We start from the raw sequence: 14830 nt of genomic DNA, 5'->3' as shown, positions 1-14830 counted from the left end.
AATAGCGATGAAACAATGTATGGATAAGTATTGCAGACGAACCACTGAGTTCACATCATGGTGGAGAAGTGAACACAGGGAGGAGGGCCCTGACAATAGGCTTACAATCTAAGGGGTGTGGAGAGGGACACATGGGGTGGTAGGGTGCATCTCCAAATGAGGAGGTTGGGTTGGAGCTATGAAGATGGCGGGTAAGCAATGGAATACTTTAATGTTTAATGGAGTTTTTTCAAGTTCTAATGTCTAAATAGTCTCAAATTACTGAACGTTGTTTATCTCTTCTTAATTACCTGAATCACAGTGCTTTCCATAGTGGCCTGGATGACAGTCACATTTGGCAGAGTACCATTCACTAATGCAATATCCATGTCCTCCACAAGGTGGCGACCCAGAGTTACTGCACTGCTCATCCAATGTAGCACAACCTGCATGACTGTTTTCCGAATCCACAGGATGCTCCAAATCATATACCTATTAATGTACAATGCAGTCCTTTTATTTAAACAAAAAAAATAATTCATAAATACAGTGAGGTATTTAAAACAAAGCAAAATATCTGAATAGATTTTTAGTGCAAAACCAGGCTAGGACAGGGCCTCATCTGAAACAGCTATTAATAGCCAGGGTTTTTTTTAGAGGCTGTTCATGCTAATTAGGGATGATCAATGAGATGCAAATTGCTCTGAAATTATGCAAATTTTTATGCAAATATGTGCAGTTTGAAAATGGATCAATCAATTTAAACCCAGGTTTAAATTGATTGGTCCATTTTCAAGCTGCATATACTTGCATAAGAATTAGCATAAATTTGCATAAACTCTGAACAATTTACATATCTGTGATCATCCCTAATGCTGGTGTATAATGCATAAAATCTGTTGCATGCACAATTCTGCATTTGCGGTTTTTGAGTTATTTTTTAATCAAAAATTCGTGTGTTATTTTTTCCATAAATAGCAATGAAGTTCATTTACATAAAAAAAAACATATATCTAACTTACAAATCGCAACATTTTCTGCAATCTTTCTGCTTTCCTCTTGACATGCTTTGAAACATAAATCTCACATCGCACACAAAAATAGGAAGACCTGCCATTCGAACTTTAAATGCAGAAAAATCATTGATGCAAATTTGCATAGGAATACAAATCAAATGTCTGTGGGGGAGGGGGGTTAGCAGCCAACTTGGGGGCCCTGGGGGGTTATTTTGCTGCCAGGGAGGGTCAGGGTGGGGCAAAGGGGCCAGGTTACTTTTGCCCCGGGTTCTAGAGATGGCCCTAGCCTAGGCAAACATAATGTTATGAGTTTAAAGTTATACTGAAGTGAAAAAAAACGTATGATATAATGAATTGTATGTGTAGTACGGATAATTAATAGAATATTAGTAGCAAAGAAAAGAGTCTCATATTTTTATTTTCAGTTACATAGTTTTTTTTATAGCATTGCATCATTTTCTAATCATTGCAGTTTACAAATTATACTCTGTATTTTAAATGATGAAGAAACAGTGAGAGACAGGTTGAAATAGGTGCTTCAGAAAACAGCACTGTAGCTGACCCAAGTTGGGTCAGAGAGCTTAGAGAAGCTCTTTTGCATAGATAGCAACTAAAGTTTCTAACTCTTGTCAACACGTTACTTCTGGGTTGGTAAGGTTTTTAAGTAATGCACAGACGCTGGTCTGCAGCGCGCGCCCTTGATCATGCGCATGTGGCCAGAAGCACTCTGCGCATGATCAATGACAACTCCATGCGCAGAGTGCTGCAGGTGCATGATAAAGGACGCACACCGCCGGCCAGCGCCTGCACATTGCTTAAAGATTTCACTGGCCTGGAAGTAGCGGCAGGTACTGTTTGCTGGCAAGCAGTTTGTCACAGGGCCAGGCAAACTGTTTGTCCCATCTCTAATTATCAGGCCGTGCGTCACACGCCATGTTACCTTGCTATCAATCTGCAGATTTCCGATACAGCCAGCAAACCCTCCAAGGCGGGTGGATGGGTGAACGTTGCCTGGGACGGCCTTCAGTCCCCCAAGCTGCAGAGGCTGGTAAACATTAAGGAATCTGGAAAAGACAATGCAAATATTGAAACAATTTCATGGTACAATAAGCAAATTATTAGTATGAAATTATTGGTGACATGTGGTATAATTTACCTCCAGCAATTAAACTACAAGGTAGATTCAACTAGACACTTTTTGTTCTAAAAAAAAACCTCCTTCGCTTTTACTGTTAATGTTTGCGTTTTGCGGTAACATGGAGTGTGACTGCAGGGGACAGGAAATGTGGGCGCCCCCTACTGGCAGATGTTTGGACATGTTTGGAAATAGTGGCATTGAGGGAAAATGTGGGTGCCCGTGGTGCCAATAAACATCACGACGCGGGTGCCCAAATTACTCCAGTGGGGTCCACGCATGCTGCGATGCAGACTAGACGATGTAGTCCGGTTAGAAGTGAGAACAGAGTTGTACTCTCATCTCCCAGACTGCATCTCCCAGCATGCATCGCAGCGTGTACGTGAACCCTGACGAGAATAAACATGCCTGCTGAAGCTGTTGGTCGGCTTGTGAAGATGGAGCATTCCATATGGGCCAGGGGCCAGTAATGGTGCTCCCCTCCATAGGTAAATAATGGTTCTTCCCCCATCCCCCACAACCCCAGCAGCACGCACCATTCCAAACCTCCCTTATGGAGAGGTTCATTTTTAAATCACTTTCTTTCAGAACAATCAGAAATGGGTATTTTCAGCTTATGTAATTGCCTGTCTGGGTGACCCTCCAACCAGCCACCAATCAGGTACACAATTTGCAATCCTTAAGGTGGCCACACACGATACAATAAAATGATCTGATTTTACGTTAATTCGATAAATATGATCGGATCTCCCGAAAAAAATCGAAAGGTTTTGTTTTTTCATTCGATTGAAAAATCCGATCGGATTTCCCGTTTTTTCCGATTTTTATCGATCCGGAATGCTGGAAATTTTTCTTCAATTTTTCTAAAGATTGTATGGTGTGTGTTAGAGTGTTAATTTATTAATATACACACCCTAGCAATTTTCTTAGAGTTTCCAATCATTTTTATCATAATTGGGGGAAAATGTAACATGTGTGTGGTCCATTGGTCATATTCTTGAAATGTTACAATCAGTCAGAAAAATTTATTGCAATTCTTGAATTGAACAGATATTTAAAAAATGGTATGGTGTGTGGCCACCTTAAATCTTATTGGGCCAGAGGGGCCCCAAGAGGCCCACCCTCAACTACATTATTAGCTCTCTGTTCTTGTCTGGTCCTGTGTTGGTAATATTCCCTTCTATAGTAAATAGTAGTGATAATAGTAGTGATCACTAACACACTTTAAGGGCTGGAACCCACAGGAGCGCTTTTGGCAGCGTTTTGGCAGCACTGCGATACGCTAGCAGTTTGCCAAAACGCTGGGCTAATGTTAATGGATGGGGCAACTTCCACAGGAGCGTTTGCGTTTCCCAGAAACGCAAACGCAGGACCTGCAGCATTTTGGGAGCGTTAGCGCTTCAATGTAAAGTATTGAAACGCTAGCAGAAACGCTCAGCAAAACCTAAACTGAGCGGTTTTGCTAGCGTTTTGCGGTTCAGCACACTGTAACAAAATTAAAAATAATTCACAGGACCAATCAGGATAAAAACGCAAAACGCAAAACGCTAGGCACCCGCTGGGGAAAAAATACAATGTTGCAAAACACGACCAAAAACGCGCATGAATCCGCTTGCAAACCGCTCAGACAAAACGCTAGCGGTTGCGTTTTGCGTTTGCGGATTTCAGTGGGTTCCAGGCCTCATAGAAGGGATCACTGTTTCCCATCCCTTTCTTGCACCTCTAACACTGTGGTTGTCCTTGATTGGTTTTGGTGCGCTGTACCAATTGTGATCTATAGAGTGCTTGGGGGACCCATGTAAAACTTGCACTGGGGCCCGGAGCTTCTTAGCTACGCTACTGGCAGCAAGTGGTATTAAGAATTGCAGGGCAGGGGTAAACTAGCCAGCATTAGCCCTGCTTTTTGTTTTTCTTTTTTGCATAGTAGAAATGTAAAGTAAGAATGTGTTGGAGACAACACAAGTTATACTTACCTAGGACTTCCTCCAGGCCCCTGAGGTCCATGGGTTCCCTTGGTGTCTGTCTGGTCCACTACGTTCTCCTGATGTCAGCCCCCAGGGGCGTTGCTAGCCCCAAAGATCAGTGGCACATGTCCTGGATCTATTCCCCAGGCAGAGTCAGAGCTGTGGGGCCTCTATTGGGGCATGCTGGAAACTGTGGTGCCTTTATGAGGGCGTGCAGGAAGCTGTGGTTCGTCTATGGGGCATGCTGGGAGTTGTGGTGCCTCAATGTGAGGCCCATGGAAGCATCGGAGAGGTCCATTAGTGGGTCAGGGAATGCTGTGGGGAGACTGCCAGACAACCTGACAACAGGCCAGCCCACCCAGCAGAAAGCCAGACCAACCAGCACAGAAGCCAGGGAACTCTGCCCAGTTATTTTTAAGTGGCACTGCCTATGTATGTGATATGCTGCATTTACTTATTTATTTTTTGTATTAATGGAGAGGGGGGCTTCAATTAACATTTTGCTGGCCACGCCTACTTAGACCGCTGTTAAGTTCATGTAAATTTGTCCCCACCCATGACCACACCCACATTCTGGTGCGTGTCTCCACCCAATTTTTGTCTTGAGTGCCTAAAAGTGCCCCAGATCTCCTAGGATCCTAGTAACACCCCTGTCAGCCCCGATAGGCAGGAACTACTGGCTGCACACCTCCTTGGGCATGCTCAGGCACCCGGGAGCGTTCTGCGCCTGCGCAATTAGTTAAGGCTTGTAACTGCACAGGTGCAGAACACCCCCGGGCACTCGAGCATGACCAAGAAAGCTCATGGCCAGGGCCAGGGCCACGCATGTGCAGTAGTACCCGACTGTTTGGGTACAAGTAGGAGGCGCCCGGGAAAGGATATACAGATGTGAATTAAAATACTCTATATGGCAGTATCCAACTATTAGTAGAAATAGGTTGTCCTACCTTATAGGTGTCCCTTTTGGAAATAGAGACAAACAGAAGTTCAAAAGTAAAAGGAATTATTTAAATGGTGCACTAGATGACAACGCGTTTCACGGTCACAACCGCTTCATCAGGTCAATAGCAGTGCCTGTAACACAGAGTGTTTGTGTGTCCGGGCGCCAATACATTACTTCTACCCAAACAGTTAACACCCCTCTCGATAGTAGGGGAGATTAGGCCGATATTAGTCGACCGATAAATCGTTTTTTGGAGCAGCGACCTTCAAAGGACCCAAAAGGCCGAGTGAGGACGGTACTTCCCCACCTACGGACACAAGTGGTTGCCTTTACTGCAACCCATGTTTGTGAGTATAATTTATGCTATCTAATAGCTACATCCTGATCTACTAACCATATTACACCAGATTGGGCTCCCGGATCTCTCTGTGTTTTTCCCCTTCTGCTATCCTACAGTAGTACCCGTTACTGGGGTTAACTGTGGAGGAACGGTTGGGACCAAATGGACACTCACAGACAACAGGGTAGTGGAGGAAGCCCCAGGTAAGTATTAATGCTGGTGCTGTTTTTGTTGCAGGTTCTCTTTAACGCCTTTATATTTGGACAATCACTTGCAGACAAACAGGGCTCATTTTTTTTTTAATAATTTCTTATTACCTCTTACTCCCAGGAGTCTCCCCAGATGCTTCACACCATGATCGCACTGTAGATGTCTCATCCAAGTCTTCATTAAACGTCTCATCCAGGCAGTTATCAAGGACCATCTTTACTCTCTGTGCAAAAACAATATTACAGATCTGTACAATCGTACATCTATACCCCTACTAAAATCTTCTTCACAGAAAGGCAACTCCTGACCAGTAATGCTAATATACAGCATCCCTGATGTTGCTCCAGTATTGGCATATCATAAGGTAGCATTGTCTATAGCAGGGGTCGCCAAACGCTTTGGGTCGAGAGCCAAGTCGACATACTTCAGACTGCTGGGGGGCGGAGTATACATAAAATGATGTATAAGTCTTTGCGGCCAGACAGTGACGCATACCCAGGTGACAACCTGCAGTCCAATTGGACAGCAGTGTCACCTGATTGGAAACCAGCGAATTACTGCTTTCTGGCTTCATTCTCTATGCGGACCACCAATATTTAAAGGTGTAGCTGACCGCATCTATAAATAATACATTTTGTGTGGGGGGGTCGGTAAAAAAGCCTCAGAGTTTTAAGACCGCTGGTCTATAGTGTTTACTAGCAGCTGCAACAGGAAGCCTCGTCATATGTTCAAATTAGAGCATGAAGTGTGCCAAGAGCTCAATCGCAGACTAGACAGATAGACTGCCTTGGAGGACTGGAAAGAAGGACTGGCAATGTGACTGACAGGACTGATTAGCAACAGCCATGCTGCAACCGAGACAAAGGGTAAACAGCAATGGATGCTCTTTGGCCAGGGTTTAATAACCGTGCACAGAAGAGGCAGGACGTGCCACGTGCGCACTCCCCAGGAGCACGCCGGGCAGAAGAATGAGCAGAAAGCGTCGCCAGGAAGCTGTGGAAGAAGACGGCTTTGTCGGGGAGATGAGTGTAGCAGAAGGCAATGCTGTACATTGCAGTGCTTTTTCATTACAAGGCTTTTGACAGTGGCATAGCATTAGAGGATGGAGAAGTTGTGACCTCACCGGGGATTTAACAACCCTCCTTCATCCATCTTATTAATGTTACTGTTTGCAATGCTGCTATGCTGGAACACCTCTATATAAGCATTGTGTAGTGGTAATCCTCAATAAACGGTTTTCTTACATTAAAGTGGAATATAACCCAGTATTTCTTCTTTGCTCTAAAAGATTATTTACAGCATATAATATACTAACACAATGTTTTTTTTTTTTTTAGGAAAAGAGCTTTTAAAGGGTTAGATCACAGGACTGACTTTTTCTTCTGCAGGGGCTGCTTCATCTGAACTGGTGATTATCTTATCTTCTGTATACATTCTTTACTTGATACAATTAAGTAAACATTCTCTGGCTGTGCAGAAACTTATGCTAATGAGTCCTGGAGTGAAACACTGCTCAGAAATCACCGATTGCCGCATTTAAAACAGAATTACAACAGTTATGAATAAAATGCACCAGCAGATTTCAAATTAAATACACTGAAATTTGGGAAGTTATAGTTTATAAATGAATTATAATACTTGTGCACAAAAGCAAATATGATAATTGCATGGGTTATAAAAAAGTAGGAAAACACATTTTTGTTTAATATTTTGTCAGAGTTTTAAACCGCTTTAAAGAGGAACTCCAATGAAAATAATGTAATAAAAAGTGCTTCATTTTTACAATAATTAAGTATAAATGATTTAGTCAGTGTTTGCCCATTGTAAAATCTTTCCTCTCCCTGATTTACATTCAGACATTTATCACATGATGACATTTTTACTGCTGGCAGGTGATGTCAGTGGAAGGAGGTGCTGCTTGCATTTTTGGCAATTGGAAACAGCTGTTATTTCCCACAATGCAACAAGGCTCCCACATTGTGATGTCAGTACCTAAGTGCTGTGAGGCGCTGACATCACACTGTGGGAGGGGTTTCACCACAATATCAGCCATACAGAGCCCCCTAATGATCTGTTTGTGAAAAGGAAAATATTTTCCATGGGAAAGGGGGTATCAGCTACTGAATGGGATGAAGTTCAATTCTTGGTTACGGTTTCTCTTTAAATACACCTCTTTGACACTGAAACTGTCCTTGGTAAGTTTTGAGGCTCCATTTCAATGGATTTCTTGGGGCCCCAGGTGAAACTCGCACTGGGGCCCCAAGCTCCTTAGTTACGCAACAGGCTTTTGGGTTACTTTAGGATAAATTAAATAAATAGTGATGGGGTCTTAAATTTAACTGGATCCCCTATTTTAAGCTGTACATTTCACAGTGACTGATCAGTTTGTAATGCAAGTGATAGTTTACCTTTCCATTGCTCAGGATTTTCAGATTATGCCAGCGCTGGTCTGACACATTGACCTTCTCTATAAACTCCAACAAGAGAGAGCCAGATCCATGGTTTATAGCCAAAGAAGGAGAACCATTGTTGATAGCTGAAAAAGAGAAACAGAGACATTTCTATGATGAGAATACTACTTAACACTGAACTCCAGGTGAGAATAAAGAAACACTATTATATTTTGTAAGTGGTACACAAAGAATTCTTAACTTCAGTTTTATGCCTTAAAGAGAACCCGAGGTGGGGTTCTGACAATGTTATCTGCACACAGAGGCTGGGTCTGCCTATACAGCCCAGTCTCTGTTGCTATCCCAATCCCCCCTAAGTTCCCCCTGCGCTCTGCTGACCCCCATAAATCACAGCCATGCTGTCGACACACAGCGGGCTGTGTTTACCTCTTTACTGTCACTCTCGCCGCTCCCCCCACCTCCTGCATAGCTCCGATCCCCGCCCGCGTCCCTTCCCTCCAATCAGTGGGGAGGGATGGGACGCGGGCGGGAGCTATGCAGGAGGCAGGGGGAGCAGCGAGAGTGACAATAAAGAGGTAAACACAGCCCGCTGCGACACGCTGCATGTCGACAGCGTGACTGTGATTTATGGGGGACAGCAGTGGGGACGTAGGGGGGAATGGGATAACAGCCGAGGCTGGGCTGTATAGGCAGACCCAGCCTTTGTGTGCAGATAGCATTGTCACCACCCCACCTCGGGTTCTCTTTAATATCAACTTCATGTTATAATTTCACAGCTGCACTCACAGACTGAACGGGGAGGGCCGCGTAGTCAGCCAATCAGGAACTATTGTTGAACGTATCTACAGCATTATTACCTTAAACTGCAGTATAGTAAAAAACCACAAGATGTCACTGTGTGTAAAACGTGATGGTAATCTTCATGAGATTGTCATTTCCTGTAATCACTCTTTATTCTCTCTGTTCTGAGCATGCTGCATTTCCTGATGGTGATGTATATGTATGTTTTTCTTCAGTAAAGAGTTCTAACTTGTTATACTGGGTGCATATCTGCCTCTATGCTTTAACAACCATTGCATTTCACAATGCAGTAACTCAAGTCAAACACTGGTCGATGTTCACCTGATCTGGCATGCAATCTGTGATTGGAAACATATATGTAAAAAGAGAACCGAGAGCCCAATATAGTGTAGTAAGTATTGACAATTGGGTAAATGAAACGAGTATAATATATACTCACAAACCCGGGTTACCTCCAAGTAACCACTGTACAGGCAGGTGAGGAGATTAGCCTGTCCTCACTCAGGATTAAGAAGTCGCTCTCTGTAGACGGGAGAGAGAAAGGTGTATTCCCCCCCCCCCCTCCACCAGGGGTGGATATCATTTATAACGTAATTGTCACGATTGTGGAACTTTCCCCGTGATCAGCGCACAACGCGTGCGCTGACACGGCGGAGATCCTCCACAAGCGTATAATTTGCAGGAACCCAGCAAAAGGTGCTACGCACCTGTAGAGGGAAATTCCTGTCGGCAGATGGCGCTGGGGAGTGCAGAGGAACCAATCCTCTGTACCTCCACAGGTGCCAGACAGGAATTGTACGAAGCGCAGAACGCAATCTCAAGAGAGGCGATTGCGAATGAGATTGAGCAAAAGGGATAGGTTGTATGTGTGTGCGCCAATCCAGTCGCCACCCCGCGACCGCGCACACACAACAGCAGATACGAAATAGGAACGCGATCGCGAGAGGTGCGATCGCGAGACGTGACACAAGGCAGAACAGAATAGAATACGAGGGTAGCAAAGGCACAGCAAATACAATAAGAAGATACGGAAAATAACCGCTAGCTAACCGCGAACACCGCACTCATTCGCAACAGTGCACGCGGTTATGCGCGATCTCCACGTGATAAGCACAATAGAGACAAGCACGCCTAACTAACCATAAACAGACAAACATGAAACAGGGGACGCGAGCGCTTGCTTAACGGTTACCTCACCGAGCCTGTAGCAAGCGCAGCGGACAAGACAGACACACGAAAAACAGGAACTAGGCAGAAAGGATCCACCGCTCTTCCGCCAGAGCAAGTGTGATCCAAGCAGGAACACAGATCAGAAAGATCCACAGCCGCTAACGCTAGCGGCTAGTGCGATCTAAACAAGACAGAGCGATTCGCTATCAACCGCCGCTGGTGACAGCGCAATCGCGACCGACAAGACAGAACAGAAGGATCCCCAGCGCTCGCACAAAGTAGCTAGCGCGATCCCAGGAGACAGAACAGAAGGATCCCGCGATCCCAGAAGACAGAACAGAAGAGATAGCTGGTAGCAACCGCTGCACCAGCTATACTCCAAGAAGAGATCAGAACCATTTCCTGTCAACCACCATAGGGACAGGACAATGGCAAACAGGCAAGACAAGACAGAACAGGCAATACAGATAATACAACCTGACTGGGCTAGAAGGGGAGCCTAAAGCAACCCCCAGGAATTAACTATACTAGATAGCAATGGCTGACACTCCAGCAGTGTCCATCAGGAACTGAGCATGGAAGGGAAATGACCAGCAAAGCATTCTGGGAAACATAAAGCTCTTATAGTGCCAGTCATCAAAGAAGGCAGGTAGCGGATTTGCATAACGAATGTATGCAAATTCCCCAGCAAGAGAACAGAACAGAAACTTGCAATGGAAAGACAGGTCTCTGTTCCAGAGACCTGCAGCCCACAGACTAGAGAAATGGACAAACAGCTGTCTGCCTGTGCAGCCAGCTGAGCGGATCATCACAGTAATGAAGAACAGAGGCGCCAACAGGATAAAATCAGTTCTTAAAACTTTTAAAATTACACAGATGTGCTTATCATGACCTTGAGACTGTACTGTGTGTACTCCTATTTTTTATTGCCTGAGGAAGCGGGAATATACCTGCGAAACGCGTTGCAAAAACCCCTGGAGTGTTCCAATAAATTTTATTGTTTTAAATACACAGTTTTTGTGTCTGCTTGCAGGGGGTAAGTCCACCACTGCCTCCTAAGCAATTTTAAAAGTTTTAAGAACTGATTTTATCCTGTTGGCGCCTCTGTTCTTCATTACGTTGTGATTGGAAACGGTTCAGGGAGCAGCAATCGATATACCTTCCAGCACTGGTCACTTTCATCAGATTTTAGCACAATTTACTTAAAGCGGAATGAAACCCAGCATTTCTTCTTTGCTCTAAAAGATTATTTACAGCATATTATATACTACCACCATTTTTTTTACTAGAACAGCATTCAATAAGTTACACACAGGACTTACAAATTCCCTGCAGAGAAAGCCGGACTCATCTGAACTGGAGATAATGTTATCTTGTATTTACATTCCTCCTGGAGCCGAGCACGGAGAAGAATACAGCGGAGACCGGGGGACTCGCACCGGCCGGATCAGGTAATGTATGAGGGGGGGGGGGGGGGGCGGCGGCAGCGGCAGCTTTACAGATGGTGAATCGATTTCACGCTGAAATCGATTCACAATCTGTTTGCAGTAAAGTCAGATTCGATCAGAGAGGGATCTATCTGTTGGTCGATCTGATGGCAAATCGACCAGTGTATGGCCACCTTTATACTTAAAGCCATCGACTCTGAACAAGCATGCAGATCAATTGTCTATGACAAATCTTACAAGATTAGCTGCATGCTTGTTTCAGGTGTTATTTAGACCCTAGTGACCAGAAAGATCAGCAGGATGCCAGGCAACAGTTATTGATTAAAAGGAAATAAATATGGCTGCTTTCAAAGGTCTCTCACCTCGGGTTCCTTTTAAACACTGATTACAAGTGTTAAGGCTGAACAATAAATCCCAGATCAGAGTTTTGTTTTGTTTTCCTCACAAGGATTCAGTGTCATCATTGAGGAAATTCAGTATCCTGTCCATATGCAGAGAGAGCAGCACCCATAGATTTCTGAATGAGTTTAATGATACATTATACAAGTAATAACAGCTCCTAGCAATTATTTTTTTGAGCTGGGGGAACTTGTCATTTTTACACAGGTGACAATACTGTGGGACAAAAATGAATAGGATAACTGTATGCAGGGCTGGATTTCAGAAAAGGACACAAAGTTCAAAGAGCCAAAGGGGGCGGTTGGACATGGAAAAGGGGCAGCTGCATATGGAGCAGGAGGATTTAAAATACAAAAGGAAGACTGAATGGGGAGTAACATATGGAAGAGGCGATGTTGCTTCCCAAGAGAGCTGTACATGTTCCTGTACACATGGGATGGGGTGGCTGCACATCTTATAGAGGGTAAGGCTAGATTCACAGTGGGACGTTGCGTTTTGATGCCACGTTAAAGTCGCACCGCAAGCTTACAACGCAACGCGCCCAAAAAGTGGCAACGCAGCGTTACCGTTGCATACAGAAGATACAGTAAAAAATACAGGCAATGAAAAGTATGCATCCAAGTCATTACTGAGCATGTGCAAACAGTCCAACGCAGCTAATAACGTGTATAACGCACTGCATGCAGTACTTTTACTTAACGTGCAGCGTTAGTCACTAACGTAACGTGTGCACTGTGAATGGGGCATTGATTTTTCATTGCAGTGAGTTATTCTGCGTTAAATGCTGTTTTAACGTGCGACTTTAACGTCCCACTGTGAACTTAGCCTAAGACATTTCACATATGCTGTATTTTAACTGTGTATTCAGCTGTCCACCTGGAGCTCCCCTGTAATTTTGCATGTCAGTTAAGGTGCATATAAACATCCTGTTTTGATTGGCCAATTTTACCACTCCCATGTAGCACGAAAGCTTGCCTACACAATCTGTTCATATTATTAAAAAATCTGTCGGCCTTCATACTACATAGAAGTGGTCAAATTGGCCAGTCATTGGCCAATCAAATAAGGATTTGTACACACAACCTTATTATTATGTTTCTTATACAGGTCAAGGGGGACATGACAGCCTTACCTAGAGCTATGAAATCCTCCGATTCTCCACCACTGCTGGCTGACATGGGGCCATTGTACAGAAGAAGACCATTGGGAGCTTCAGTAATGAAATCCAAGGAGATCTGGCTCTCAAAGCAGAGCATCATGGGAGGAAACCAGGCATAGCCACGCCCAGTGAATGAGCGTTTTGTCTGCTGACACTCAGGTCCAGAGTGTAGAGGAGAACATTTACACCTGAGGAACAAACACGGATCAGGGTAACCACCATTCACACGTCTACATGTTGCTGTAAGCACATAGCAATAAGCGGAAGCAGCAATGCAACACTGAAAAATGCTCTGAGGAAGGATGACTGGAGGAAGGCTGACTTAGCACCTCTACATTGAAAACTGCAGGTCTTAACTGGTTCACCACTAAGGCCCAGTGCACACCAAAAACCGCTAGCAGATCCGCAAAATGCTAGCAGATTTTGAAACGCTTTTTCTTCTTTTTCTGCAGCGTTTCAGCTAGCGTTTTGCGGTTTTGTGTAGCGGTTTTGGTATAGTAGATTTCATGTATTGTTACAGTAAAGCTGTTACTGAACAGCTACTGTAACAAAAACGCCAGGCAAACCGCTCTGAAGTGCCGTTTTTCAGAGCGGTTTGCGGTTTTCCTATACTTAACACTGAGGCAGAAACGCATCCGCAATCCAAAATCTGCAGCAGCCCGGGAGTATGCGTTTCTGCAAAATGCCTCCCGCTCTGGTGTGCACCAGCCCATTGAAATACATTACCCTGGCGGATCCGCACCCGAAAGCGGATCGCAAACCGCAGCAGAACCGCACTGGTGTGCACTAGGCCTAAGTGTTTTTTCCCTTATGGACCAGAGCAATTTTCACATTCCTTTCATTCACTTGCTAATAACTTTATCACTACTTATCACAACACAATGATCTATATCTTGTTTTTTTTCGCCACCAATTAGGCTTTCTTTGGGTGGTACATTTTGTTAAGAATTATTTATCTTAAATGCATTTTAACTGCAATAATAAGAAAAAAATTAAAACATTAATTATTTCTCAGTTTTCAGCCATTATAGTTTTAAAATAATACATGCTACTGTCATTAAAACCCTAGTGTTTTATTTGCCCATTTGTCCCGGTTATTACACTGTTTAAATTATGTCCCTATCACAATGTATGACAACAATATTTTATTTGAAATAAGGTGTATTTTTTCAGTTTTGCGTCCGTCACTAATTACAAGCCCTTATTTGCAAAAATAACAGTAATATACCCTCATGACATACATATTAAAAAGTTGAGTCCCTCGGTAACTATTTATGTATTTTTTTAAAATGTCACTTTTATTATTATTATATACTTGTTTTATTTTGGTAACTATGAGAGAGGAGGTAAGGGGTTAATTAATGGGGTATTTTATGTATTTTTATTTATAGTGATGAATGTAGATGCTTGTATGCCTTACTTTCTCTTTTGCCAATGACCACCGGAATCTCATTGATGCCGATGATCATTGATCACAGGATTTTTGATCGCTGAATGAGAACTGTGTTTGGTGTACTAACGGGCAGTGACGAGAACATGCACGGGAGCGTATATCTACGTATATCTACGCTCCTGGGACATTAACTGAAGTCCTGCGGGGCATAGATATACTGCCCGCAGCATTATAACTAGATAATTGCCAGGATAATGATGACCTTCTGAACTTTTCATCACTATTCTGCTATCATTAGTATTTGCACAGCCACTCACAGTTTTTATAGTTTTCCATTAGTTTTCAGGGGAGCTGCCAACCACACTGGTACAACTGCACAGATAAAGAACTAGTAGTTTGTTGTTAACCTTTTGCAATGAAAAAAATAACTATTTGTTCACCTGTGTATCTCATAATGCCACA

At 43.7% G+C, this 14830-nt stretch overlaps 1 protein-coding gene across 7 annotated transcripts in view; it reads right to left on the bottom strand.

The window, feature by feature from the left end:
- LOC137519052 (neural-cadherin-like) overlaps window positions 1–14830 on the bottom strand; it is a 150746-nt gene that overhangs the window by 25839 nt on the left and 110077 nt on the right. For all 7 annotated transcript variants that reach the window (XM_068237673.1, XM_068237674.1, XM_068237675.1 and 4 more), the window contains 5 exons: window positions 12949–13163; window positions 7996–8123; window positions 5695–5810; window positions 1936–2059; window positions 291–471 (listed from right to left, as the gene is read on the bottom strand). In XM_068237673.1, coding sequence (XP_068093774.1) covers window positions 291–471; window positions 1936–2059; window positions 5695–5810; window positions 7996–8123; window positions 12949–13163 — 764 coding nt within the window. The remainder of the gene's footprint in view (window positions 1–290; window positions 472–1935; window positions 2060–5694; window positions 5811–7995; window positions 8124–12948; window positions 13164–14830) is intronic.

Source organism: Hyperolius riggenbachi, chromosome 5 (assembly GCF_040937935.1).
Source record: "Hyperolius riggenbachi isolate aHypRig1 chromosome 5, aHypRig1.pri, whole genome shotgun sequence".
Lineage (NCBI taxonomy): Eukaryota > Metazoa > Chordata > Amphibia > Anura > Hyperoliidae > Hyperolius > Hyperolius riggenbachi.
The sequence above is the reverse complement of the archived record's forward strand: the minus strand, read 5'-3'. Positions and strand labels throughout refer to the sequence as shown.